Below are 25,849 nucleotides of genomic sequence, written 5' to 3' on the forward strand. Positions count from 1 at the left end.
TCACGATAAATTTGAGGGCCAGCATTACCTGGGCTGGTCGGCTCCACAGGAGTAGGTGTTGGTTCTGGTGGACAAAGGAAAGAGGCCGGGTTATGACCAGCCCTCCTATTATCAATGCTACACCTTATGACCAACCCTCTGATAAGAACGAATGCCACCTTATGATCAACCCTTCCAGTGTCATTCATCCCCGTAGCAGAGGGAGAGTGCTGGTGTCTACCCCTATGGCCGTCAGCCCCCTTAGCCTTGGGGTAGACACCAGACAGGAAAGCACATGTGGGGTCCAGCCCCGCCTTTTCCTGCTGGAAACATGCAGCTGGATTGGGGCCATGGCTATCCTTCAAACATCGTAGTCACGATAAATTTGAGGGCCAGCATTACCTGGGCTGGTCGGCTCCACGGGAGTAGGTGTTGGTTCTGGTGGACAAAGGAAAGAGGCCGGGTTATGACCAGCCCTCCCGTTGTCATTGATCCCCTTAGCAAAGGGAGAGTGTGTGTTCGTAGCAAGGGAGCAACTGGGGTTGAGGAACAGCTTATCCACCCCTAACCTCCACCTATTTTGCCCATCCCTGGAAAATAGGGTGGTCTCTTGGGGACATTGTCTTCTCCAAGTGACCACATGACCTTCAGGGTAAGTGGCATGTGCCATTCCAAAGGACAGCCAAAGGGGCAGACACCAGGCAGGAAAGCACACGTGGGTTCCTGTCCCGTCTATTCCGGCTGGAAATGTGCACACGTGACAATTGGGATGGATGTGGTGAAGAGCATTACCTGTCACCGTCGGCTCACCAGTTGTCGGGATGGGTCCTGGTCGAAAAGGAAAGGAGCCGAATCATCTTCAACCCCCCTTGTCATTCATCGAAAGAGAACTCTTAGCAAAGGCAGAGCGCATCGACTTACCAAGGCAGCAACCCGCGGAAAGGGACACCTCGTCCACCCCCAGGTTCATCCTTGTTCGGTTGTCTGCACCGGTCACAGCCTCCAGAATGATCTGCAGAAAAGGAGATCCCCGGTGAATTCAGGGAACGCTCTCGCTCTCCGAATGTCAGGCCGCTGGCTACATCGGGCTGTTTCTCACCTCCGGAGGAACTGAAGCCCCAGGTGGCCCCGTCCTCCTCCCCGCATCTTTCCGTTCCCTTTACCTGGAACCTGCCAGAGAGGTGGAGATCCACCTCCGCTTGAAGCCACTGCTCTCCTTTGCTCCCCGACACTAGCCACACCAACAGGGGCTTGGGCTCTCCTTCCAGCACCAGGTAGACCTTCAGGGCATCATCCTCGGTTACTCCCGTCATGCGGTACCAAAAGCGGAAACAGGAGGGAGTTCGGAGGCTGCACTGTGGGCTCATCAGTTGACCCAGCTCTCCCACACCGGTGAACTGGCTGTCGGCAAAGATGTAGTAGTCCCCTGGAAAGGAAGGGAGCAGGTGGGAAATCAGGGCGGCCAGAGGCTGGCCCACCACGGTGGGAATGTTTTTGCTTCTTCTCGCTGAGAGTGCAGAAGGGCGTGGGCTATCGACTCAAAGGCCAGCAGACCCCAGCCCTGTCACCCTTGGCCAGAAACCTACCTGATGAATTGCACATAGGCTCGGCACCTGGCGTACCCTCCAAGGAGCAACGTGGGGCACGACTCCAGTCAAAGTCATCTGTCACAGGCTGATGCCATTCACAAAAGTCTCGGTCAAAGGAGCAGTTAAAGAAGCAGGATTCTGGAAAGACATCCCCGGATGGTTTGGGTCAAGACAAACGTGGCCCTTCTGCCCTTTCGGCCACAATGCTACACCTTATGATCAACCTTTCCATAAGAACGATGGCCACCTTATGATCAACCCTTCCCCTGTCATTCATCCCCATAGCAGAGGGAGGGTGCTGGTGTCTACCCCTATGGCCGTCAGCCCCCTTAGCCTTGGGGTAGACACCAGACAGGAAAGCACATGTGGGGCCCAGCCCCGCCTTTTCCTGCTGGAAACATGCAGCTGGATTGAGGCCATAGCTATCCTTCAAACATCGTAGTCACGATAAATTTGAGGGCCAGCATTACCTGGGCTGGTCGGCTCCACGGGAGTAGGTGTTGGTTCTGGTGGACAAAGGAAAGAGGCCGGGTTATGACCATCCCTCCCGTTGTCACTGATCCCCTTAGCAAAGGGAGAGTGTGTGTTCGTAGCAAGGGAGCAACTGGGGTTGAGGAACAACTTATCCACCCCTAACCTCCACCTATTTTGCCCATCCCTGGAAAATAGGGTGGTCTCCTGGGGACATTGTCTTCTCCAAGTGACCACATGACCTTCAGGGTAAGTGGCATGTGCCATTCCAAAGGACAGCCAAAGGGGCAGACACCAGGCAGGAAAGCACACGTGGGTTCCTGTCCCGTCTATTCCGGCTGGAAATGTGCTCACGTGACAATTGGGATGGATGTGGTGAAGAGCATTACCTGTCACCGTCGGCTCACCAGTTGTCGGGATGGGTCCTGGTCGAAAAGGAAAGGAGCCGAATCATCTTCAACCCCCCTTGTCATTCATCGAAAGAGAACTCTTAGCAAAGGCAGAGCGCATCGACTTACCAAGGCAGCAACCCGCGGAAAGGGACACCTCGTCCACCCCCAGGTTCATCCTTGTTTGGTTTTCTGCACCGGTCACAGCCTCCAGAATGATCTGCAGAAAAGGAGATCCCCGGTGAATTCAGGGAACGCTCTCGCTCTCCGAATGTCAGGCCGCTGGCTACATCGGGCTGTTTCTCACCTCCGGAGGAACTGAAGCCCCAGGTGGCCCCGTCCTCCTCCCCGCATCTTTCCGTTCCCTTTACCTGGAACCTGCCAGAGAGGTGGAGATCCACCTCCGCTTGAAGCCACTGCTCTCCTTTGCTCCCCGACACTAGCCACACCAACAGAGGCTTGGGCTCTCCTTCCAGCACCAGGTAGACCTTCAGGGCATCATCCTCGGTTACTCCCGTCATGCGGTACCAAAAGCGGAAACAGGAGGGAGTTCGGAGGCTGCACTGTGGGCTCATCAGTTGACCCAGCTCTCCCACACCGGTGAACTGGCTGTCGGCAAAGATGTAGTAGTCCCCTGGAAAGGAAGGGAGCAGGTGGGAAATCAGGGCGGCCAGAGGCTGGCCCACCACGGTGGGAATGTTTTTGCTTCTTCTCGCTGAGAGTGCAGAAGGGCGTGGGCTATCGACTCAAAGGCCAGCAGACCCCAGCCCTGTCACCCTTGGCCAGAAACCTACCTGATGAATTGCACATAGGCTCGGCACCTGGCGTACCCTCCAAGGAGCAACGTGGGGCACGACTCCAGTCAAAGTCATCTGTCACAGGCTGATGCCATTCACAAAAGTCTCGGTCAAAGGAGCAGTTAAAGAAGCAGGATTCTGGAAAGACATCCCCGGATGGTTTGGGTCAAGACAAACGTGGCCCTTCTGCCCTTTCGGCCACAATGCTACACCTTATGATCAACCTTTCCATAAGAACGATGGCCACCTTATGATCAACCCTTCCCCTGTCATTCATCCCCATAGCAGAGGGAGGGTGCTGGTGTCTACCCCTATGGCCGTCAGCCCCCTTAGCCTTGGGGTAGACACCAGACAGGAAAGCACATGTGGGGCCCAGCCCCGCCTTTTCCTGCTGGAAACATGCAGCTGGATTGAGGCCATAGCTATCCTTCAAACATCGTAGTCACGATAAATTTGAGGGCCAGCATTACCTGGGCTGGTCGGCTCCACGGGAGTAGGTGTTGGTTCTGGTGGACAAAGGAAAGAGGCCGGGTTATGACCAGCCCTCCTATTATCAATGCTACACCTTATGACCAACCCTCTGATAAGAAGGAATGCCACCTTATGATCAACCCTTCCAGTGTCATTCATCCCCATAGCAGAGGGAGGGTGCTGGTGTCTACCCCTATGGCCGTCAGCCCCCTTAGCCTTGGGGTAGACGCCAGACAGGAAAGCACATGTGGGGTCCAGCCCCGCCTTTTCCTGCTGGAAACATGCAGCTGGATTGAGGCCATGGCTATCCTTCAAACATCGTAGTCACGATAAATTTGAGGGCCAGCATTACCTGGGCTGGTCGGCTCCACAGGAGTAGGTGTTGGTTCTGGTGGACAAAGGAAAGAGGCCGGGTTATGACCATCCCTCCCGTTGTCACTGATCCCCTTAGCAAAGGGAGAGTGTGTGTTCGTAGCAAGGGAGCAACTGGGGTTGAGGAACAACTTATCCACCCCTAACCTCCACCTATTTTGCCCATCCCTGGAAAATAGGGTGGTCTCCTGGGGACATTGTCTTCTCCAAGTGACCACATGACCTTCAGGGTAAGTGGCATGTGCCATTCCAAAGGACAGCCAAAGGGGCAGACACCAGGCAGGAAAGCACACGTGGGTTCCTGTCCCGTCTATTCCGGCTGGAAATGTGCTCACGTGACAATTGGGATGGATGTGGTGAAGAGCATTACCTGTCACCGTCGGCTCACCAGTTGTCGGGATGGGTCCTGGTCGAAAAGGAAAGGAGCCGAATCATCTTCAACCCCCCTTGTCATTCATCGAAAGAGAACTCTTAGCAAAGGCAGAGCGCATCGACTTACCAAGGCAGCAACCCGCGGAAAGGGACACCTCGTCCACCCCCAGGTTCATCCTTGTTTGGTTTTCTGCACCGGTCACAGCCTCCAGAATGATCTGCAGAAAAGGAGATCCCCGGTGAATTCAGGGAACGCTCTCGCTCTCCGAATGTCAGGCCGCTGGCTACATCGGGCTGTTTCTCACCTCCGGAGGAACTGAAGCCCCAGGTGGCCCCGTCCTCCTCCCCGCATCTTTCCGTTCCCTTTACCTGGAACCTGCCAGAGAGGTGGAGATCCACCTCCGCTTGAAGCCACTGCTCTCCTTTGCTCCCCGACACTAGCCACACCAACAGGGGCTTGGGCTCTCCTTCCAGCACCAGGTAGACCTTCAGGGCATCATCCTCGGTTACTCCCGTCATGCGGTACCAAAAGCGGAAACAGGAGGGAGTTCGGAGGCTGCACTGTGGGCTCATCAGTTGACCCAGCTCTCCCACACCGGTGAACTGGCTGTCGGCAAAGATGTAGTAGTCCCCTGGAAAGGAAGGGAGCAGGTGGGAAATCAGGGCGGCCAGAGGCTGGCCCACCACGGTGGGAATGTTTTTGCTTCTTCTCGCTGAGAGTGCAGAAGGGCGTGGGCTATCGACTCAAAGGCCAGCAGACCCCAGCCCTGTCACCCTTGGCCAGAAACCTACCTGATGAATTGCACATAGGCTCGGCACCTGGCGTACCCTCCAAGGAGCAACGTGGGGCACGACTCCAGTCAAAGTCATCTGTCACAGGCTGATGCCATTCACAAAAGTCTCGGTCAAAGGAGCAGTTAAAGAAGCAGGATTCTGGAAAGACATCCCCGGATGGTTTGGGTCAAGACAAACGTGGCCCTTCTGCCCTTTCGGCCACAATGCTACACCTTATGATCAACCTTTCCATAAGAACGATGGCCACCTTATGATCAACCCTTCCCCTGTCATTCATCCCCATAGCAGAGGGAGGGTGCTGGTGTCTACCCCTATGGCCGTCAGCCCCCTTAGCCTTGGGGTAGACACCAGACAGGAAAGCACATGTGGGGCCCAGCCCCGCCTTTTCCTGCTGGAAACATGCAGCTGGATTGAGGCCATGGCTATTCTTCAAACATCGTAGTCACGATAAATTTGAGGGCCAGCATTACCTGGGCTGGTCGGCTCCATGGGAGTAGGTGTTGGTTCTGGTGGACAAAGGAACAAGGCCAGGTTATGACCAACCCTCCAGTGGTCATTGATCCCCGTAGCAGGATTTGGGTCAAGACAAACGTGGCCCTTCTGTCCTTTCGGCCACAATGCTACACCTTATGATCAACTTTTCCATAAGAACGATGGCCACCTTATGATCAACCCTTCCAGTGTCATTCATCCCCGTAGCAGAGGGAGAGTGCTGGTGTCTACCCCTATGGCCGTCAGCCCCCTTAGCCTTGGGGTAGACACCAGACAGGAAAGCACATGTGGGGTCCAGCCCCGCCTTTTCCTGCTGGAAACATGCAGCTGGATTGGGGCCATGGCTATCCTTCAAACATCGTAGTCACGATAAATTTGAGGGCCAGCATTACCTGGGCTGGTCGGCTCCACGGGAGTAGGTGTTGGTTCTGGTGGACAAAGGAAAGAGGCCGCGTTATGACCAGCCCTCCCGTTTTCATTGATCCCCTTAGCAAAGGGAGAGTGTGTGTTCGTAGCAAGGGAGCAACTGGGGTTGAGGAACAGCTTATCCACCCCTAACCTCCACCTATTTTGCCCATCCCTGGAAAATAGGGTGGTCTCTTGGGGACATTGTCTTCTCCAAGTGACCACATGACCTTCAGGGTAAGTGGCATGTGCCATTCCAAAGGACAGCCAAAGGGGCAGACACCAGGCAGGAAAGCACACGTGGGTTCCTGTCCCGTCTATTCCGGCTGGAAATGTGCACACGTGACAATTGGGATGGATGTGGTGAAGAGCATTACCTGTCACCGTCGGCTCACCAGTTGTCGGGATGGGTCCTGGTCGAAAAGGAAAGGAGCCGAATCATCTTCAACCCCCCTTGTCATTCATCGAAAGAGAACTCTTAGCAAAGGCAGAGCGCATCGACTTACCAAGGCAGCAACCCGCGGAAAGGGACACCTCGTCCACCCCCAGGTTCATCCTTGTTCGGTTGTCTGCACCGGTCACAGCCTCCAGAATGATCTGCAGAAAAGGAGATCCCCGGTGAATTCAGGGAACGCTCTCGCTCTCCGAATGTCAGGCCGCTGGCTACATCGGGCTGTTTCTCACCTCCGGAGGAACTGAAGCCCCAGGTGGCCCCGTCCTCCTCCCCGCATCTTTCCGTTCCCTTTACCTGGAACCTGCCAGAGAGGTGGAGATCCACCTCCGCTTGAAGCCACTGCTCTCCTTTGCTCCCCGACACTAGCCACACCAACAGGGGCTTGGGCTCTCCTTCCAGCACCAGGTAGACCTTCAGGGCATCATCCTCGGTTACTCCCGTCATGCGGTACCAAAAGCGGAAACAGGAGGGAGTTCGGAGGCTGCACTGTGGGCTCATCAGTTGACCCAGCTCTCCCACACCGGTGAACTGGCTGTCGGCAAAGATGTAGTAGTCCCCTGGAAAGGAAGGGAGCAGGTGGGAAATCAGGGCGGCCAGAGGCTGGCCCACCACGGTGGGAATGTTTTTGCTTCTTCTCGCTGAGAGTGCAGAAGGGCGTGGGCTATCGACTCAAAGGCCAGCAGACCCCAGCCCTGTCACCCTTGGCCAGAAACCTACCTGATGAATTGCACATAGGCTCGGCACCTGGCGTACCCTCCAAGGAGCAACGTGGGGCACGACTCCAGTCAAAGTCATCTGTCACAGGCTGATGCCATTCACAAAAGTCTCGGTCAAAGGAGCAGTTAAAGAAGCAGGATTCTGGAAAGACATCCCCGGATGGTTTGGGTCAAGACAAACGTGGCCCTTCTGCCCTTTCGGCCACAATGCTAAACCTTATGATCAACCTTTCCATAAGAACGATGGCCACCTTATGATCAACCCTTCCCCTGTCATTCATCCCCATAGCAGAGGGAGGGTGCTGGTGTCTACCCCTATGGCCGTCAGCCCCCTTAGCCTTGGGGTAGACACCAGACAGGAAAGCACATGTGGGGTCCAGCCCCGCCTTTTCCTGCTGGAAACATGCAGCTGGATTGAGGCCATGGCTATCCTTCAAACATCGTAGTCACGATAAATTTGAGGGCCAGCATTACCTGGGCTGGTCGGCTCCATGGGAGTAGGTGTTGGTTCTGGTGGACAAAGGAACAAGGCCAGGTTATGACCAACCCTCCAGTGGTCATTGATCCCCGTAGCAGGATTTGGGTCAAGACAAACGTGGCCCTTCTGTCCTTTCGGCCACAATGCTACACCTTATGATCAACTTTTCCATAAGAACGATGGCCACCTTATGATCAACCCTTCCAGTGTCATTCATCCCCGTAGCAGAGGGAGAGTGCTGGTGTCTACCCCTATGGCCGTCAGCCCCCTTAGCCTTGGGGTAGACACCAGAGAGGAAAGCACATGTGGGGCCCAGCCCCGCCTTTTCCTGCTGGAAACATGCAGCGGGATTGAGGCCATAGCTATCCTTCAAACATCGTAGTCACGATAAATTTGAGGGCCAGCATTACCTGGGCTGGTCGGCTCCACAGGAGTAGGTGTTGGTTCTGGTGGACAAAGGAAAGAGGCCGGGTTATGACCAGCCCTCCTATTATCAATGCTACACCTTATGACCAACCCTCTGATAAGAAGGAATGCCACCTTATGATCAACCCTTCCAGTGTCATTCATCCCCGTAGCAGAGGGAGAGTGCTGGTGTCTACCCCTATGGCCGTCAGCCCCCTTAGCCTTGGGGTAGACACCAGACAGGAAAGCACATGTGGGGTCCAGCCCCGCCTTTTCCTGCTGGAAACATGCAGCTGGATTGGGGCCATGGCTATCCTTCAAACATCGTAGTCACGATAAATTTGAGGGCCAGCATTACCTGGGCTGGTCGGCTCCACGGGAGTAGGTGTTGGTTCTGGTGGACAAAGGAAAGAGGCCGCGTTATGACCAGCCCTCCCGTTGTCATTGATCCCCTTAGCAAAGGGAGAGTGTGTGTTCGTAGCAAGGGAGCAACTGGGGTTGAAGAACAGCTTATCCACCCCTAACCTCCACCTATTTTGCCCATCCCTGGAAAATAGGGTGGTCTCTTGCGGACATTGTCTTCTCCAAGTGATCACATGACCTTCAGGGTAAGTGGCATGTGCCATTCCAAAGGACAGCCAAAGGGGCAGACACCAGGCAGGAAAGCACACGTGGGTTCCTGTCCCGTCTATTCCGGCTGGAAATGTGCACACGTGACAATTGGGATGGATGTGGTGAAGAGCATTACCTGTCACCGTCGGCTCACCAGTTGTCGGGATGGGTCCTGGTCGAAAAGGAAAGGAGCCGAATCATCTTCAACCCCCCTTGTCATTCATCGAAAGAGAACTCTTAGCAAAGGCAGAGCGCATCGACTTACCAAGGCAGCAACCCGCGGAAAGGGACACCTCGTCCACCCCCAGGTTCATCCTTGTTCGGTTGTCTGCACCGGTCACAGCCTCCAGAATGATCTGCAGAAAAGGAGATCCCCGGTGAATTCAGGGAACGCTCTCGCTCTCCGAATGTCAGGCCGCTGGCTACATCGGGCTGTTTCTCACCTCCGGAGGAACTGAAGCCCCAGGTGGCCCCGTCCTCCTCCCCGCATCTTTCCGTTCCCTTTACCTGGAACCTGCCAGAGAGGTGGAGATCCACCTCCGCTTGAAGCCACTGCTCTCCTTTGCTCCCCGACACTAGCCACACCAACAGGGGCTTGGGCTCTCCTTCCAGCACCAGGTAGACCTTCAGGGCATCATCCTCGGTTACTCCCGTCATGCGGTACCAAAAGCGGAAACAGGAGGGAGTTCGGAGGCTGCACTGTGGGCTCATCAGTTGACCCAGCTCTCCCACACCGGTGAACTGGCTGTCGGCAAAGATGTAGTAGTCCCCTGGAAAGGAAGGGAGCAGGTGGGAAATCAGGGCGGCCAGAGGCTGGCCCACCACGGTGGGAATGTTTTTGCTTCTTCTCGCTGAGAGTGCAGAAGGGCGTGGGCTATCGACTCAAAGGCCAGCAGACCCCAGCCCTGTCACCCTTGGCCAGAAACCTACCTGATGAATTGCACATAGGCTCGGCACCTGGCGTACCCTCCAAGGAGCAACGTGGGGCACGACTCCAGTCAAAGTCATCTGTCACAGGCTGATGCCATTCACAAAAGTCTCGGTCAAAGGAGCAGTTAAAGAAGCAGGATTCTGGAAAGACATCCCCGGATGGTTTGGGTCAAGACAAACGTGGCCCTTCTGCCCTTTCGGCCACAATGCTACACCTTATGATCAACCTTTCCATAAGAACGATGGCCACCTTATGATCAACCCTTCCCCTGTCATTCATCCCCATAGCAGAGGGAGGGTGCTGGTGTCTACCCCTATGGCCGTCAGCCCCCTTAGCCTTGGGGTAGACACCAGACAGGAAAGCACATGTGGGGCCCAGCCCCGCCTTTTCCTGCTGGAAACATGCAGCTGGATTGAGGCCATAGCTATCCTTCAAACATCGTAGTCACGATAAATTTGAGGGCCAGCATTACCTGGGCTGGTCGGCTCCACGGGAGTAGGTGTTGGTTCTGGTGGACAAAGGAAAGAGGCCGGGTTATGACCAGCCCTCCTATTATCAATGCTACACCTTATGACCAACCCTCTGATAAGAAGGAATGCCACCTTATGATCAACCCTTCCAGTGTCATTCATCCCCATAGCAGAGGGAGGGTGCTGGTGTCTACCCCTATGGCCGTCAGCCCCCTTAGCCTTGGGGTAGACGCCAGACAGGAAAGCACATGTGGGGTCCAGCCCCGCCTTTTCCTGCTGGAAACATGCAGCTGGATTGAGGCCATGGCTATTCTTCAAACATCGTAGTCACGATAAATTTGAGGGCCAGCATTACCTGGGCTGGTCGGCTCCACGGGAGTAGGTGTTGGTTCTGGTGGACAAAGGAAAGAGGCCGGGTTATGACCAGCCCTCCCGTTGTCATTGATCCCCTTAGCAAAGGGAGAGTGTGTGTTCGTAGCAAGGGAGCAACTGGGGTTGAGGAACAGCTTATCCACCCCTAACCTCCACCTATTTTGCCCATCCCTGGAAAATAGGGTGGTCTCTTGGGGACATTGTCTTCTCCAAGTGATCACATGACCTTCAGGGTAAGTGGCATGTGCCATTCCAAAGGACAGCCAAAGGGGCAGACACCAGGCAGGAAAGCACACGTGGGTTCCTGTCCCGTCTATTCCGGCTGGAAATGTGCTCACGTGACAATTGGGATGGATGTGGTGAAGAGCATTACCTGTCACCGTCGGCTCACCAGTTGTCGGGATGGGTCCTGGTCGAAAAGGAAAGGAGCCGAATCATCTTCAACCCCCCTTGTCATTCATCGAAAGAGAACTCTTAGCAAAGGCAGAGCGCATCGACTTACCAAGGCAGCAACCCGTGGAAAGGGACACCTCGTCCACCCCCAGGTTCATCCTTGTTCGGTTGTCTGCACCGGTCACAGCCTCCAGAATGATCTGCAGAAAAGGAGATCCCCGGTGAATTCAGGGAACGCTCTCGCTCTCCGAATGTCAGGCCGCTGGCTACATCGGGCTGTTTCTCACCTCCGGAGGAACTGAAGCCCCAGGTGGCCCCGTCCTCCTCCCCGCATCTTTCCGTTCCCTTTACCTGGAACCTGCCAGAGAGGTGGAGATCCACCTCCGCTTGAAGCCACTGCTCTCCTTTGCTCCCCGACACTAGCCACACCAACAGGGGCTTGGGCTCTCCTTCCAGCACCAGGTAGACCTTCAGGGCATCATCCTCGGTTACTCCCGTCATGCGGTACCAAAAGCGGAAACAGGAGGGAGTTCGGAGGCTGCACTGTGGGCTCATCAGTTGACCCAGCTCTCCCACACCGGTGAACTGGCTGTCGGCAAAGATGTAGTAGTCCCCTGGAAAGGAAGGGAGCAGGTGGGAAATCAGGGCGGCCAGAGGCTGGCCCACCACGGTGGGAATGTTTTTGCTTCTTCTCGCTGAGAGTGCAGAAGGGCGTGGGCTATCGACTCAAAGGCCAGCAGACCCCAGCCCTGTCACCCTTGGCCAGAAACCTACCTGATGAATTGCACATAGGCTCGGCACCTGGCGTACCCTCCAAGGAGCAACGTGGGGCACGACTCCAATCAAAGTCATCTGTCACAGGCTGACGCCATTCACAAAAGTCTCGGTCAAAGGAGCAGTTAAAGAAGCAGGATTCTGGAAAGACATCCCCGGATGGTTTGGGTCAAGACAAACGTGGCCCTTCTGTCCTTTCGGCCACAATGCTACACCTTATGATCAACGTTTACATAAGAACGATGGCCACCTTATGATGCTATACCTTATGATTAACCCTTCCCCTGTCATTCATCCCCTTAGCAGCAGGAGAGTGCATGTTCTTAGCAAGGGAGAAACTTAGGGTGAAGAACACCTTCGCCACCCAAGAACCTCAGAACATGAATGGATTGTGAAGCCCTGCCAAAGTAGGGGCAATGGCAGTGGGGGCAGCTGGTGAGACAGAGAGTTTCCACATCCGGCACCTAGAGAATTCACTCTGCCAAAACGAGGTAGCTACTTTTGGCAGCTCCGCACAAGGCTTAGCGCTCATTGGCAGGAACTCTGTGGAACTGTACGGCAACGTTTCCACAAAGTACTTCCGAGGGTGTGGGATGTCTTTCCAGTATCCTACTTCTTTAACTGCTCGGATCTCATTTGCTTGCCCCCGTTGACACCTTCAGAATAGCTGGAAGACACCCGAGTCCCCAGAACAGGTCAGCTCACCACAGGCCGTATCCTTTCTCCAGTCGCCGAGGTCTACGCCGTTGACTTCGCATGCGGCGGCATATGCTTCCAGGCTTTTGCACAACTGCCCTAGATGTCCCCCGGTGGCACACTGGTCATACACGCAGCTTTCAAAGTACAGCTGGGGAGGGACGCTCCAATGGCAGGCCGCTAAAGGCCCGTTTGTGGACAGAATCACTCTGCACTGATCTTCGAAAACGGCCTCTTGCGCAGGGTCGCAGGGGAGTGGAACTGGGGGTTCTGGGAGACACCTAGGGGCAGGAAACCAGCCAACAGTAAAGCATCATGCGTGCAGAAATGGACGTCCTAACTAACCAAGAAGGCTCCGCCGGCCTTCTTGTTGTGGCACTAGGTGGGCTCAAGTGCTGAACAAGGTAATGACCAACCAGGTAATGTCCAGTGGCTGCCCTTGAAACCCTACATCGTTTGGCTTCCTTCCTGCTCTCAGGCAGGGATGGCTTTCTCGTCAGCGTACACGGTACCGCAAAGCGACCGATCGTGACTTCACAATGCAAGTCAAAGAGCTAGATACGGAGGCCGTAGCGGAAGCCCTCAAAACGCCTTGGTTACAGCCACTTACCTCCACTGGTCATCTGCCGCTCTCCAGCTGTTGCCAAATTTGTTGGGATCCTGTTCCAGGATCCCGTCTGGCCGCTGGAAATCATCCAGCTGGTTGCCCGAGTACGTGCCGCACAGCCCACATAGCTGTCCCTTGTATCTCTCGTCCACTTGGATAAACAGCTCTTGATCCCCATCAAACTTCACCAGAAAGCCCAGGGGGCTGTCAACAACCACATACGGAGGCTGTTCCTCCACCCGGAACTCCGGCTGTCGCTCCAGAGGAAGATCCACTTTGACTCCATTCACCTGAAGAAAGGAGAAAGGCCAGCACGCTGAGCCCCATCTCACTGGATTTCTGGAGCAGGCCAAAAATGCCTCTTGTCTACCACGCCTTCCCTGGCCACCACCTCTCCCACGCCCCTGGAAAGATGACAGGCACACCGTGCTACGCCTCCTATTCTCTGTTCCTATCCAACACATGGAAAACAGGGCTAGCCCGCTACCAAAGTTCTGGTTTCAGTAGCTTAGCACCATGGATAATAAGATTCTTCATCCACGTTTGCGGTAATGGGCAAGCCTGCTTTTCACCCCTATTGCGTATCTTCCTCTTTCTCTGTCCCCCACAAAGAGGTCCAGAATTCCAGTTCCAGCTGTTTCCCAGTTTATCGTGTGTGTCAGAGTTCTTCCAGCGTGGACCGTGAACTCAGTGGATCAGAGTGTAAGGTATCTTCTGAAATGTGGGCTGCTACAATAAACTCATTGAATATGACCTTCTAACACTGATCTAGATTAGCGTTAGAAGATTAGCGAATCCAGGCAGGTGAGTTCCAGGTTTCCCTTCACCTTTGCGGGCTTGGCTAGCTTTTAGGGGACACCTGGGGCTCATATGCTCACCTTCTGCATCCGAGTGCTACGTGGTGTCAGGAATGACTGTATCTGCTCCAGCCAAACTTTACTGGAGTGCTGGCGGATGTGCAGGCAGAACCCCAGAGATTCAGCCGGGATGGCCCCTTGCGCTTGCACAGCCCTTCAGGGTGTAATACTCACGTAGACCTCTCTGTTCTTCCTCAGAGCCAAGTGGGTGTTTCGCAGCGAGATGGCCACCGAGTTGAGAGCCGTCCAGTGCTGGCTCCCGCGATGTTCGTTCCGAGTCGTCACGGAGAACTGCTGGGAGGAGTTGCTGCAGATTTCGACTGCAGTGTAATTGCACCCACCCTGGAAATGGTAGAGCCGGCCGTCGAAGGTGACGTAGTGTGGGTCTCCGTAGATGTGACAGGTGGCCTTGTCTGGAACGTAGCAGCCCAGGATGCCATTCTGCACTTTGCAGACTTGGCCTTCTTTGCACCTGTCCGGGTGACAGACCAAGCTGCCATTTTCTGCACAGCGACATCGGCCGAGACAATCCGACAGCCAGAACGTCTCTCCTTTCTGTTGGAGACAGGGCGAAGAGAAAGATGAGAACCGTGCACCCTTCTGGCAACTCACAGCAGGCTGTCGTAGCCACAGGCGTTGCTTGGGAACCAACCTTGTAATATTGGTCTCCATCGAGGCAGCCGCAGTCCTCCCGCGGCACACACCCTGCTTCGCTAAGGACAAAGCCTTCGTCGCATTCACAGCCCTCCACGCAAGGCTTGGTGCAGCTCCCTGGAGCCAGTGGACTGGAACAGGTGGCGGGACAGGAAGTGGTGCACACGTTGTAATGGCTGTTAGCAGCGCAACGCCAGTCTACAAAACAAAGCAAGAACCAGCCAGGCGGTCAGGCTACGCTTCCCAAGGCCACATCTGACGCGAGCGTTTTTCCGGGTCCGCTTGCTGAGAACTAGAAGCTGCCGGCGGTGCTGGGAACTACGGGGACTCTGCCTGGATTTTACATGCGCGGGGAACCACACCTGCCAAGCGGATCGCAACAGAGGGAGCCACGGCATCTCTCCTCTTTGGCAGATAGATGACCTGCAGGCTGAGGCGATAACTGAGCTGATGGCCCACCTCCCACGCCATCACCCCCCCCCTTCTTAAGATGGGCTGGTCCTTCAGCCAAAGGCAGATTGCAGGTGATACCCGCCTTTCCTTCCTTGAAAACTAGGCTACCACTGCAACCGACTGAGAAGGCATTTCCCCCCGCCTACGGCGGTTTCTCATCTTTTAGAGTATTGTCAGACAGGGACTCACCGCAGGACGTGGCGTTCCTCCAGTCGGGAAGCTCCACGCCAGCTCTTTGGCAGGTGTCAGCATAAGCCTCCAGAGCACCACACAAGGCCTGCTGGGACCCATCCAAGGCACAGAGGTCAAAGACGCAACTGGTGAAGAACCTTTCGGGGTTGATGGCAGAGTGGCAGGCTGCCAGCGGCCCCCGGCTACTCGTAAGTTGTCCGCAATAGGCCTCCGTCTCGTAGAGACTTCTCAGCTCGGGGGGACAAGGTGGTGGTGGTGGTGGGATTGGCGGATGGACCCCACAATTGGGGGGGTCGTACTCTGCATTGGGAACTTGCCAGCTCTGTCCCAGCTCATTGGAATTCTGGGCTCGCTCTCCGTTGGGCATCATGTAGTCATCCGGCCTGCGGCCGTTGAAGTTCCCGCACATGCCGCAGGTCTTGTTGAAGAAGGTGGTGGGGAGCCTGATTTCCACCGAGTGGTCCGTGTCGTAAGAGACCGTCAGCCCGAAATTAGTTTCTAGGGTCACGTAGCGTCCGCTGATGCCCACTTGCACGGAGTCGTTCAGCATGCGCACGGAAAGGCTGGTCAGCACTTTGTTCACCTAGAAGGAGTCGGACAGAAATCCTAAATATCTTTCCTCAGAAAGGAAGCATCTCAAGGCCTCCTTGGGAACTACCAGGATGCGAAGGGCTTGCTTCCCCGTTACTAAGTCCCTAGACAGAAGTGCTGCCTCTGACTACAATTCCAGGAGAGGGAAAAGAAACATGACACCCTGGTTCTAAGCGAAGGAGGGGCTGCTATGACTATTCCTTCCATGCTTAACCTCGTTCAGACTGATATGCAACCAGAAAGGCCTTGGCGAGGTTTTGGAAAATACAGGGCTCAAACATCACTGCTGTGTTTTGAAATGGCTTCCCCTGCACGTTCAGATTGAAACCTGACTGGCAGAGGCTTGAGAAGGAAGATAGCGCTCTTCTATTGAAAAGCACAAGTAGGAAGTCAGAAAGGGCATTTGCTTACCAGCACTCGGCCCCTGTCTCCTTTGAGAATTTCAATCCGCTGCCCGTAAACCTCCACCAGGACCCGCTGAACGTAGGACACGTAGGGATTCCCGCGATGCTCGTTCTTGGCCTCGACGTTAAAGTGGTGCAGCCCCGTCTCGTTGGCGCAGACCTTGACCAGGGTGTAGGTGCAGCTGCCCATGAAGTGGTGTGTCTCTTTGTCAAAGGTGTTGTAGTGAGGGTCGTTGTGGACGCGGCAGACCCCGTACGTACGAGGGTAGCAGCCTGGGACACCATTTTGGACTCCGCAGTAGTGATCTTTTGGGCAGGAATCGCCGGAGCACGTCACTTGGCCACCTTGACTGAGGCACTTGCATCTGGTGGAGCAGGTGTCGTCGGTCCAAAACGCAGAGCCCACTGGATAATGCTTACCCTGGTGCCAGCACCCACACTGCTGGCTGGGCACACAGGTGCCATTGTACAGGGAGAACCCGGGGTCGCAGACGCAGGCTTCCGCGCACGGCAAATTGCAGCTGGCCGGAGCACTTGGGTTCGCGCAAGTGGACGGGCAGGCGTTGGCGCAAGGCTCGTAGTGGCTGTTGAGCGCGCAACGAATGGCTGCAGGAGGCAAGCAGATCTCCGTGAGGTCAGCGCCGAAGGCTCGGTCCCGAAGGACGCACCGCCTCCCTCAACTGAGTGGGATGCGAGTCCCTCACCGGGGAGGGTCTCTTCCTAGATCGCATTCCCTGCTCTCCAGCATCCCAGCCAGAGATTTAAGATAGTTGCCCTCCGAGATAAGCTGGAGTTGCAGACCGCGTGTCTCCGAGAGAGAAGGTGGCGCTCTCTGTGCGTCACTCAAAGGGAGTGATTCTCTTCAAAGAGAAGGAGAAAGCGCCCGCCCCTTTCAACTGATCCCCAGGCTTCTCCGTTCGCGCACATGCTCACCCGCGCTCAAGGCAGGCTGCGGGCGCCGCTGCCGCGAGACTTACGACAGAAGGTTGAGTTGCGCCAGGGCTCTACGGGAACGCCCAGGGACTGGCAGGCATCTGCGTAGGACTGCAAGCTCCTGCAGAGGGAGCCTGGATCCAGGTGCAAGGCGCACTGGTCATAAAGGCAGCCGGCAAAATGCCCCATCGGGTCCAAGATGCGATGGCAGTGTCGGAACGGTCCGCTTGGATCCGTCAGGCGTCCGCAGGAACTGTTGCTCCGGGCGATGTCTTTCTCGGCCTCCGTGCAGACGGGAGCAGAGCCTGCGGAGCAGCTGGGGACAAAAGCCACACCGTGGTTCGATACCCTGCGTCTGCATCCCGGGGAGAAGCCGCCGCTCGCGGATAGCAGCTACAAACCTGGTGAGGTTGGCCACCTGCCAGCTGTTGCCCAAGCTGGTGGAGTCGGGCTCTGGTTCCCCACGGGGGTTGAGGAAATCGTCAGAAGGGTCCCCGTTGTAGTTTCCACACATGCCGCAGACCGCCCCCTCGTACGAGCTGGGGAGGGACACTTCCACTTGGTGGTCTCCGTCAAACTTGACCCTCAGCCCAAAATTCGTAGAAACCACCGTGTAGAAGCCGCTGGGTAAGATCTCCACACCCCCTGTGGGGCTGGAGGGGACGACCACCGGCTCCCCGTCCACCTAGAAAGAGATTCGGGCATGGCTGTTGGGGACTCGGGCCCAAAGGCGCTATTTCGTGCCCTCGCATCACAGCAAAGGCGTCCTCCGCCAGCGCCACCTACCTTCGCCGTTCCTCCCTTTCCCAGGGTGACCCGGATGCCAAAGACGTCCACGTCCACGCTCCCAACGTAGGAGACGTGCGTGTGGCCCCATCTGTGCTCGTTGCTGGCTTCCACGTTGAAATAGGGGAGCAGAGAGCTGTTCCGGTCACATAGGCGAGAGAGGGTATAGGTGCAGTTGCCCATGAAGTGGTGAGTCTGCTTGTCAAATGTGTAGTAATGGGGGTCACCCGATACCAGGCAGGACTCTGGGAAAAAACAAGGGGAGGTCAGACGCACGCCGGCGTTAGCTGCTTTGAAACCGCAATAGGTACAGGCTATAGCTGCGGCCACCCATTCGTGAGAGGAACCGCGTTTCTGCTTCAGTCTCAAAGAGACTCACCTCGGATGAGAGGAATCGGTGTGGTGGTAGGTACAGGGGTGGTTGATGTCCATGCTGAAAAGAGAAATGACGTTTGTATTTTGCTCTAAGAGTGAGAAATGTAAAGGATCATTAAAACATCACCAAGTCTTCCTGTCCAATCTTGAAGCAGCCTTGGGCTTGTGATCCAGATACTCCTTTGCCGAGCGGGCATAGAGAAGAAGGAAACATCTGTACCACTCGACCTACCCCTCTCAAACTATCCCCGTGCTGACTGAGGTAGGGTCTAAGCTGTTGAAATGGGTCCCCGGGGATATATGTCCCTCCTTCTTCACACTGGGAAAAAACACAAAATCATGGGAAATGCCCAGCAAGGTTCCCATGATGCTATCCTTCTTCACTTCATCTCGGGGCAGTGCCAGGTGCCAACTGTGAGAAAAGATATAAGCTGTGAAGTCTTACATAGGCAATAACCATCCTCTACAGAGATGTCATCCACGGCCACATCGCTGCGGAAGTCTTCTCCCCGCATCCCTTCCAGCAGTATCTAGGACGAGAAGAACACCTCCAGTCTGTTTCAGCCAGGGGCAGGATTCTGGGACATCGGCCAGACGTTTGGTGGCAGAACTGCCGCCCTCAGCCTTACCTTCACCCTTCCTGTGTGAGCCACGCTGAATTCTGCTGTCTGCCACCGGTTGCCCTTGTTGCCCGTTTCAGACCAGACCAGAAAAGGTGGTGCATCATCCAAGAGGACATAAAACCGCAGCGCCATCGCGTGGGCTACGCCATACATGTGATACCAGAAGCGGAAGCACAGGGGCCTCTGAAGGATGCACGTGGGGCTGACCAAGTGTGCCACATCCCCAAAGTTGGCATCGTTGCCATCCAGGTAAATGAAATAACCCCCTAAAGAAAGAGACAGTGGTCAAAGCGACAGGCTTCCTGCGAGACGTGGGCTCCCCAGTCAAGGGCACAGAGCAGCTCTCCTGGTCTGATGCCTTGAACTTCCAAGCACTCCATCGATCCTTCAGTAAGCGCTGGCAAATGTAGCCTCTCTCTAGCAGGACTCCACAAGCCCTTGGCTTGGGGAAATGGGTCCTACATCTCCATCGCATAAGAACGACTCTTTCATGGGAGGGTGGACCAGATGGGAGGGCAGCAGGGGGACAACCTGAGAGCGCAGAGGCGGCAACGGCTGAATATGCAATTCTGCATATTTCAACCTCTCTACAGGAAAGGTTGCGGGCCTGCAGTCCAAGAGAAGGGGAAGGGGGGAAGAACGCCGGTGGATGTGTCCAAGCAGAGGCTCAAGGACCCTCGTCCCCCTGGCCTTTGCTCACAACGAGCAGAGTTCTCAGCTGACGAGTGATAGAAAACACAGTTCTGATTGCCACGTTATTATTTGAGTGTGTGTTACAGAGAAGTATTGTTGTGTTTGTTGATTACGGTCCTGTTTTGTTTCCCCCCCCTTCTTTTCTTCTGGTACGCCACCTACAGTCCCGTGGTCTGAGCTGGGCAGCCATATAAAAGTTTTAATAAATAAAATAAGTAACCCTCTCTTGGGGATGCGACAGTTGGGATTCCCGCAGTGAGCAGGTGGTGGACACCCTTGGGTAACTGGCTCCTTCCAGCTGTATAATGCTACGAAAGAAGGACAACGATTGTCTCCCTCTGGGAACTTGGGAAAGACCCCTCTGTGCCAGCCTCACCTGCAGTGGTGTGGTCGTACGAGGGTCCTGTGTCCGGCGAGGAGGTTGGGCCCTTGTGCCGTCTCCAGTCAAAGCTGTCAGTGGACGATTGGGTCCAGGAGCAGAAGTCCTCCTCAAAGGAGCAGGAGAAGTTGCAAGGCCGTACGTTATCTAGGAATGCAACAGAAAAGAGACCGCTGTGTGTCTTGGGAAGGAAGGTCTTGAAATCCTGAATGGATTGTGAAGCCCTGCCAAAGGAGGGGCAATGGCAGTGGGGGCAGCTGGTGAGACAGAGAGTTTCCACATCCGGCACTGAGAGAAATTCACGCTGCCAAAACGAGGTGGCTACTTTTGGCACCTCCGCACAAGGCTCAGCGCTCATTGGCAAGAACTCCCTGGAGCTGCACGGCAACGTTTCCACAAAGTACTTCCGAGGGTGTGGGATGAGGCCACAAGGGAGAGGAACTCCATGGGCTCTCAAACCACAGCTAAGCTCCTCAGTCCCCACACGTCCCTCTCTTGAGCCAACACGGATCAGTGGCAAGCTCAAGCCACAGGAGGACCATCATTCCCTGAAAGATGGAAGAAGAGAACTGGAGAATGGGTCTGCTCCGGCTTTGTGGAGACTTGCCTGTGGAGGGAGAGGTCGGGCTGAGGGTGGAATCTCCAGGGGTGGTAGTTATCCATGCTACAAAGAGAATGGTCGTGTGTGATTTCCTCTCAGTTGTGTGTCTCTCTCTCACACGCACAGATAAACACGGACCCGCAGTACAGGAAATGGGAAGGAAATCCAAGGCTTTGTGTTGCTTCCCATAAGTACAGTCAGGAGCACAGAACCACTGCTCTGTGGTCATCTAGCCCAGTTCATTGCACGGTGGTGGAAGGACAACTGCTGCTTATTAAGATGGGAAGAAACTGAATCTGCCCACACGATTGACCTCTCCTGTCTTACAGCTCCACACAATGTTCCAGGAGCACGTGGTCAATAGCTAGCAAATTGTCAGAAGATGCCACAAAGGAGCAATTTCTGGCCTGCTTTGTTCCAAATGGGACTCGGCGGAACGGAAAGGAGGCTCCCGACCACTCACGTGTGCCAGAGGAGCCATACGCTGGCTGAGGAGGAGACCCCAGGCACAGGTGCTCTCACTCGGATCTCATTTGCTTGCCCCTGTTGACACCTTCAGAATAGCTGGAAGACACCCGAGTCCCCAGAACAGGTCAGCTCACCACAGGCCGTATCCTCTCTCCAGTCGCCGAGGTCTATGCCATTGACTTCGCATGCGGCGGCATATGCTTCCAGGCTTTTGCACAACTGCCCTAGATGTCCCCCGGTGGCACACTGGTCATACACGCAACTTTCAAAGTACAGCTGGGGAGGGACGCTCCAATGGCAGGCTGCTAAAGGCCCGTTTGTGGACAGAATCACTCTGCACTGATCTTCGAAAACGGCCTCTTGCGCAGGGTCGCAGGGGAGTGGAACTGGGGGTTCTGGGAGACACCTAGGGGCAGGAAACCAGCCAACAGTAAAGCATCATGCGTGCAGAAATGGACGTCCTAACTAACCAAGAAGGCTCCGCCGGCCTTCTTGTTGTGGCACTAGGTGGGCTCAAGTGCTGAACAAGGTAATGACCAACCAGGTAATGTCCAGTGGCTGCCCTTGAAACCCTACATCGTTTGGCTTCCTTCCTGCTCTCAGGCAGGGATGGCTTTCTCGTCAGCGTACACGGTACCGCAAAGCGACCGATCGTGACTTCACAATGCAAGTCAAAGAGCTAGATACGGAGGCCGTAGCGGAAGCCCTCAAAACGCCTTGGTTACAGCCACTTACCTCCACTGGTCATCTGCTGCTCTCCAGCTGTTGCCAAATTTGTTGGGATCCTGTTCCAGGATCCCGTCTGGCCGCTGGAAATCATCCAGCTGGTTGCCCGAGTACGTGCCGCACAGCCCACATAGCTGTCCCTTGTATCTCTCGTCCACTTGGATAAACAGCTCTTGATCCCCATCAAACTTCACCAGAAAGCCCAGGGGGCTGTCAACAACCACATACGGAGGCTGTTCCTCCACCCGGAACTCCGGCTGTCGCTCCAGAGGAAGATCCACTTTGACTCCATTCACCTGAAGAAAGGAGAAAGGCCAGCACGCTGAGCCCCATCTCACTGGATTTCTGGAGCAGGCCAAAAATGCCTCTTGTCTACCACGCCTTCCCTGGCCACCACCTCTCCCACGCCCCTGGAAAGATGACAGGCACACCGTGCTACGCCTCCTATTCTCTGTTCCTATCCAACACATGGAAAACAGGGCTAGCCCGCTACCAAAGTTCTGGTTTCAGTAGCTTAGCACCATGGATAATAAGATTCTTCATCCACGTTTGCGGTAATGGGCAAGCCTGCTTTTCACCCCTATTGCGTATCTTCCTCTTTCTCTGTCCCCCACAAAGAGGTCCAGAATTCCAGTTCCAGCTGTTTCCCAGTTTATCGTGTGTGTCAGAGTTCTTCCAGCGTGGACCGTGAACTCAGTGGATCAGAGTGTAAGGTATCTTCTGAAATGTGGGCTGCTACAATAAACTCATTGAATATGACCTTCTAACACTGATCTAGATTAGCGTTAGAAGATTAGCGAATCCAGGCAGGTGAGTTCCAGGTTTCCCTTCACCTTTGCGGGCTTGGCTAGCTTTTAGGGGACACCTGGGGCTCATATGCTCACCTTCTGCATCCGAGTGCTACGTGGTGTCAGGAATGACTGTATCTGCTCCAGCCAAACTTTACTGGAGTGCTGGCGGATGTGCAGGCAGAACCCCAGAGATTCAGCCGGGATGGCCCCTTGCGCTTGCACAGCCCTTCAGGGTGTAATACTCACGTAGACCTCTCTGTTCTTCCTCAGAGCCAAGTGGGTGTTTCGCAGCGAGATGGCCACCGAGTTGAGAGCCGTCCAGTGCTGGCTCCCGCGATGTTCGTTCCGAGTCGTCACGGAGAACTGCTGGGAGGAGTTGCTGCAGATTTCGACTGCAGTGTAATTGCACCCACCCTGGAAATGGTAGAGCCGGCCGTCGAAGGTGACGTAGTGTGGGTCTCCGTAGATGTGACAGGTGGCCTTGTCTGGAACGTAGCAGCCCAGGATGCCATTCTGCACTTTGCAGACTTGGCCTTCTTTGCACCTGTCCGGGTGACAGACCAAGCTGCCATTTTCTGCACAGCGACATCGGCCGAGACAATCCGACAGCCAGAACGTCTCTCCTTTCTGTTGGAGACAGGGCGAAGAGAAAGATGAGAACCGTGCACCCTTCTGGCAACTCACAGCAGGCTGTCGTAGCCACAGGCGTTGCTTGGGAACCAACCTTGTAATATTGGTCTCCATCGAGGCAGCCGCAGTCCTCCCGCGGCACACACCCTGCTTCGCTAAGGACAAAGCCTTCGTCGCATTCACAGCCCTCCACGCAAGGCTTGGTGCAGCTCCCTGGAGCCAGTGGACTGGAACAGGTGGCGGGACAGGAAGTGGTGCACACGTTGTAATGGCTGTTAGCAGCGCAACGCCAGTCTACAAAACAAAGCAAGAACCAGCCAGGCGGTCAGGCTACGCTTCCCAAGGCCACATCTGACGCGAGCGTTTTCCGGGTCCGCTTGCTGAGAACTAGAAGCTGCCGGCGGTGCTGGGAACTACGGGGACTCTGCCTGGATTTTACATGCGCGGGGAACCACACCTGCCAAGCGGATCGCAACAGAGGGAGCCACGGCATCTCTCCTCTTTGGCAGATAGATGACCTGCAGGCTGAGGCGATAACTGAGCTGATGGCCCACCTCCCACGCCATCACCCCCCCCCTTCTTAAGATGGGCTGGTCCTTCAGCCAAAGGCAGATTGCAGGTGATACCCGCCTTTCCTTCCTTGAAAACTAGGCTACCACTGCAACCGACTGAGAAGGCATTTCCCCCCGCCTACGGCGGTTTCTCATCTTTTAGAGTATTGTCAGACAGGGACTCACCGCAGGACGTGGCGTTCCTCCAGTCGGGAAGCTCCACGCCAGCTCTTTGGCAGGTGTCAGCATAAGCCTCCAGAGCACCACACAAGGCCTGCTGGGACCCATCCAAGGCACAGAGGTCAAAGACGCAACTGGTGAAGAACCTTTCGGGGTTGATGGCAGAGTGGCAGGCTGCCAGCGGCCCCCGGCTACTCGTAAGTTGTCCGCAATAGGCCTCCGTCTCGTAGAGACTTCTCAGCTCGGGGGACAAGGTGGTGGTGGTGGTGGGATTGGCGGATGGACCCCACAATTGGGGGGGTCGTACTCTGCATTGGGAACTTGCCAGCTCTGTCCCAGCTCATTGGAATTCTGGGCTCGCTCTCCGTTGGGCATCATGTAGTCATCCGGCCTGCGGCCGTTGAAGTTCCCGCACATGCCGCAGGTCTTGTTGAAGAAGGTGGTGGGGAGCCTGATTTCCACCGAGTGGTCCGTGTCGTAAGAGACCGTCAGCCCGAAATTAGTTTCTAGGGTCACGTAGCGTCCGCTGATGCCCACTTGCACGGAGTCGTTCAGCATGCGCACGGAAAGGCTGGTCAGCACTTTGTTCACCTAGAAGGAGTCGGACAGAAATCCTAAATATCTTTCCTCAGAAAGGAAGCATCTCAAGGCCTCCTTGGGAACTACCAGGATGCGAAGGGCTCGCTTCCCCGTTACTAAGTCCCTAGACAGAAGTGCTGCCTCTGACTACAATTCCAGGAGAGGGAAAAGAAACATGACACCCTGGTTCTAAGCGAAGGAGGGGCTGCTATGACTATTCCTTCCATGCTTAACCTCGTTCAGACTGATACGCAACCAGAAAGGCCTTGGCGAGGTTTTGGAAAATACAGGGCTCAAACATCACTGCTGTGTTTTGAAATGGCTTCCCCTGCACGTTCAGATCGAAACCTGACTGGCAGAGGCTTGAGAAGGAAGATAGCGCTCTTCTATTGAAAAGCACAAGTAGGAAGTCAGAAAGGGCATTTGCTTACCAGCACTCGGCCCCTGTCTCCTTTGAGAATTTCAATCCGCTGCCCGTAAACCTCCACCAGGACCCGCTGAACGTAGGACACGTAGGGATTCCCGCGATGCTCGTTCTTGGCCTCGACGTTAAAGTGGTGCAGCCCCGTCTCGTTGGCGCAGACCTTGACCAGGGTGTAGGTGCAGCTGCCCATGAAGTGGTGTGTCTCTTTGTCAAAGGTGTTGTAGTGAGGGTCGTTGTGGACGCGGCAGACCCCGTACGTACGAGGGTAGCAGCCTGGGACACCATTTTGGACTCCGCAGTAGTGATCTTTTGGGCAGGAATCGCCGGAGCACGTCACTTGGCCACCTTGACTGAGGCACTTGCATCTGGTGGAGCAGGTGTCGTCGGTCCAAAACGCAGAGCCCACTGGATAATGCTTACCCTGGTGCCAGCACCCACACTGCTGGCTGGGCACACAGGTGCCATTGTACAGGGAGAACCCGGGGTCGCAGACGCAGGCTTCCGCGCACGGCAAATTGCAGCTGGCCGGAGCACTTGGGTTCGCGCAAGTGGACGGGCAGGCGTTGGCGCAAGGCTCGTAGTGGCTGTTGAGCGCGCAACGAATGGCTGCAGGAGGCAAGCAGATCTCCGTGAGGTCAGCGCCGAAGGCTCGGTCCCGAAGGACGCACCGCCTCCCTCAACTGAGTGGGATGCGAGTCCCTCACCGGGGGAGGGTCTCTTCCTAGATCGCATTCCCTGCTCTCCAGCATCCCAGCCAGAGATTTAAGATAGTTGCCCTCCGAGATAAGCTGGAGTTGCAGACCGCGTGTCTCCGAGAGAGAAGGTGGCGCTCTCTGTGCGTCACTCAAAGGGAGTGATTCTCTTCAAAGAGAAGGAGAAAGCGCCCGCCCCTTTCAACTGATCCCCAGGCTTCTCCGTT

General features: G+C 55.4%; 1 protein-coding gene across 1 annotated transcript in view; it reads right to left on the reverse strand.

The window, feature by feature from the left end:
• The window catches only part of LOC103067590 (uncharacterized), a 90,159-nt gene that overhangs the window by 31,865 nt on the left and 32,445 nt on the right, over positions 1-25,849 (reverse strand). Inside the window, 57 exon segments of the mRNA XM_088132203.1 lie at positions 29-64; positions 382-417; positions 772-807; positions 901-991; positions 1,143-1,405; positions 1,566-1,706; positions 2,039-2,074; positions 2,429-2,464; positions 2,558-2,648; positions 2,800-3,062; positions 3,223-3,363; positions 3,696-3,731; positions 4,049-4,084; positions 4,439-4,474; positions 4,568-4,658; positions 4,810-5,072; positions 5,233-5,373; positions 5,706-5,741; positions 6,120-6,155; positions 6,510-6,545; positions 6,639-6,729; positions 6,881-7,143; positions 7,304-7,444; positions 7,777-7,812; positions 8,191-8,226; positions 8,544-8,579; positions 8,934-8,969; positions 9,063-9,153; positions 9,305-9,567; positions 9,728-9,868; positions 10,201-10,236; positions 10,554-10,589; positions 10,944-10,979; positions 11,073-11,163; positions 11,315-11,577; positions 11,738-11,878; positions 12,443-12,714; positions 13,044-13,330; positions 14,072-14,452; positions 14,550-14,749; positions 15,194-15,779; positions 16,199-16,797; positions 17,169-17,440; positions 17,526-17,809; positions 17,911-18,155; positions 18,290-18,343; positions 18,731-18,815; positions 18,915-19,174; positions 19,978-20,127; positions 20,462-20,644; positions 21,184-21,455; positions 21,785-22,071; positions 22,813-23,193; positions 23,291-23,490; positions 23,934-24,173; positions 24,176-24,518; positions 24,938-25,536. Of these exon segments, the coding sequence (XP_087988329.1) occupies positions 29-64; positions 382-417; positions 772-807; positions 901-991; positions 1,143-1,405; positions 1,566-1,706; positions 2,039-2,074; positions 2,429-2,464; positions 2,558-2,648; positions 2,800-3,062; positions 3,223-3,363; positions 3,696-3,731; positions 4,049-4,084; positions 4,439-4,474; positions 4,568-4,658; positions 4,810-5,072; positions 5,233-5,373; positions 5,706-5,741; positions 6,120-6,155; positions 6,510-6,545; positions 6,639-6,729; positions 6,881-7,143; positions 7,304-7,444; positions 7,777-7,812; positions 8,191-8,226; positions 8,544-8,579; positions 8,934-8,969; positions 9,063-9,153; positions 9,305-9,567; positions 9,728-9,868; positions 10,201-10,236; positions 10,554-10,589; positions 10,944-10,979; positions 11,073-11,163; positions 11,315-11,577; positions 11,738-11,878; positions 12,443-12,714; positions 13,044-13,330; positions 14,072-14,452; positions 14,550-14,749; positions 15,194-15,779; positions 16,199-16,797; positions 17,169-17,440; positions 17,526-17,809; positions 17,911-18,155; positions 18,290-18,343; positions 18,731-18,815; positions 18,915-19,174; positions 19,978-20,127; positions 20,462-20,644; positions 21,184-21,455; positions 21,785-22,071; positions 22,813-23,193; positions 23,291-23,490; positions 23,934-24,173; positions 24,176-24,518; positions 24,938-25,536 (9,798 nt within the window).

This window comes from Python bivittatus, unplaced genomic scaffold, assembly GCF_059951505.1.
Source record: "Python bivittatus isolate LINGU-HERP-01145 unplaced genomic scaffold, Pbiv_v1 ctg000980_np1212, whole genome shotgun sequence".
In the NCBI taxonomy this organism is placed as follows: Eukaryota; Metazoa; Chordata; class Lepidosauria; order Squamata; family Pythonidae; genus Python; species Python bivittatus.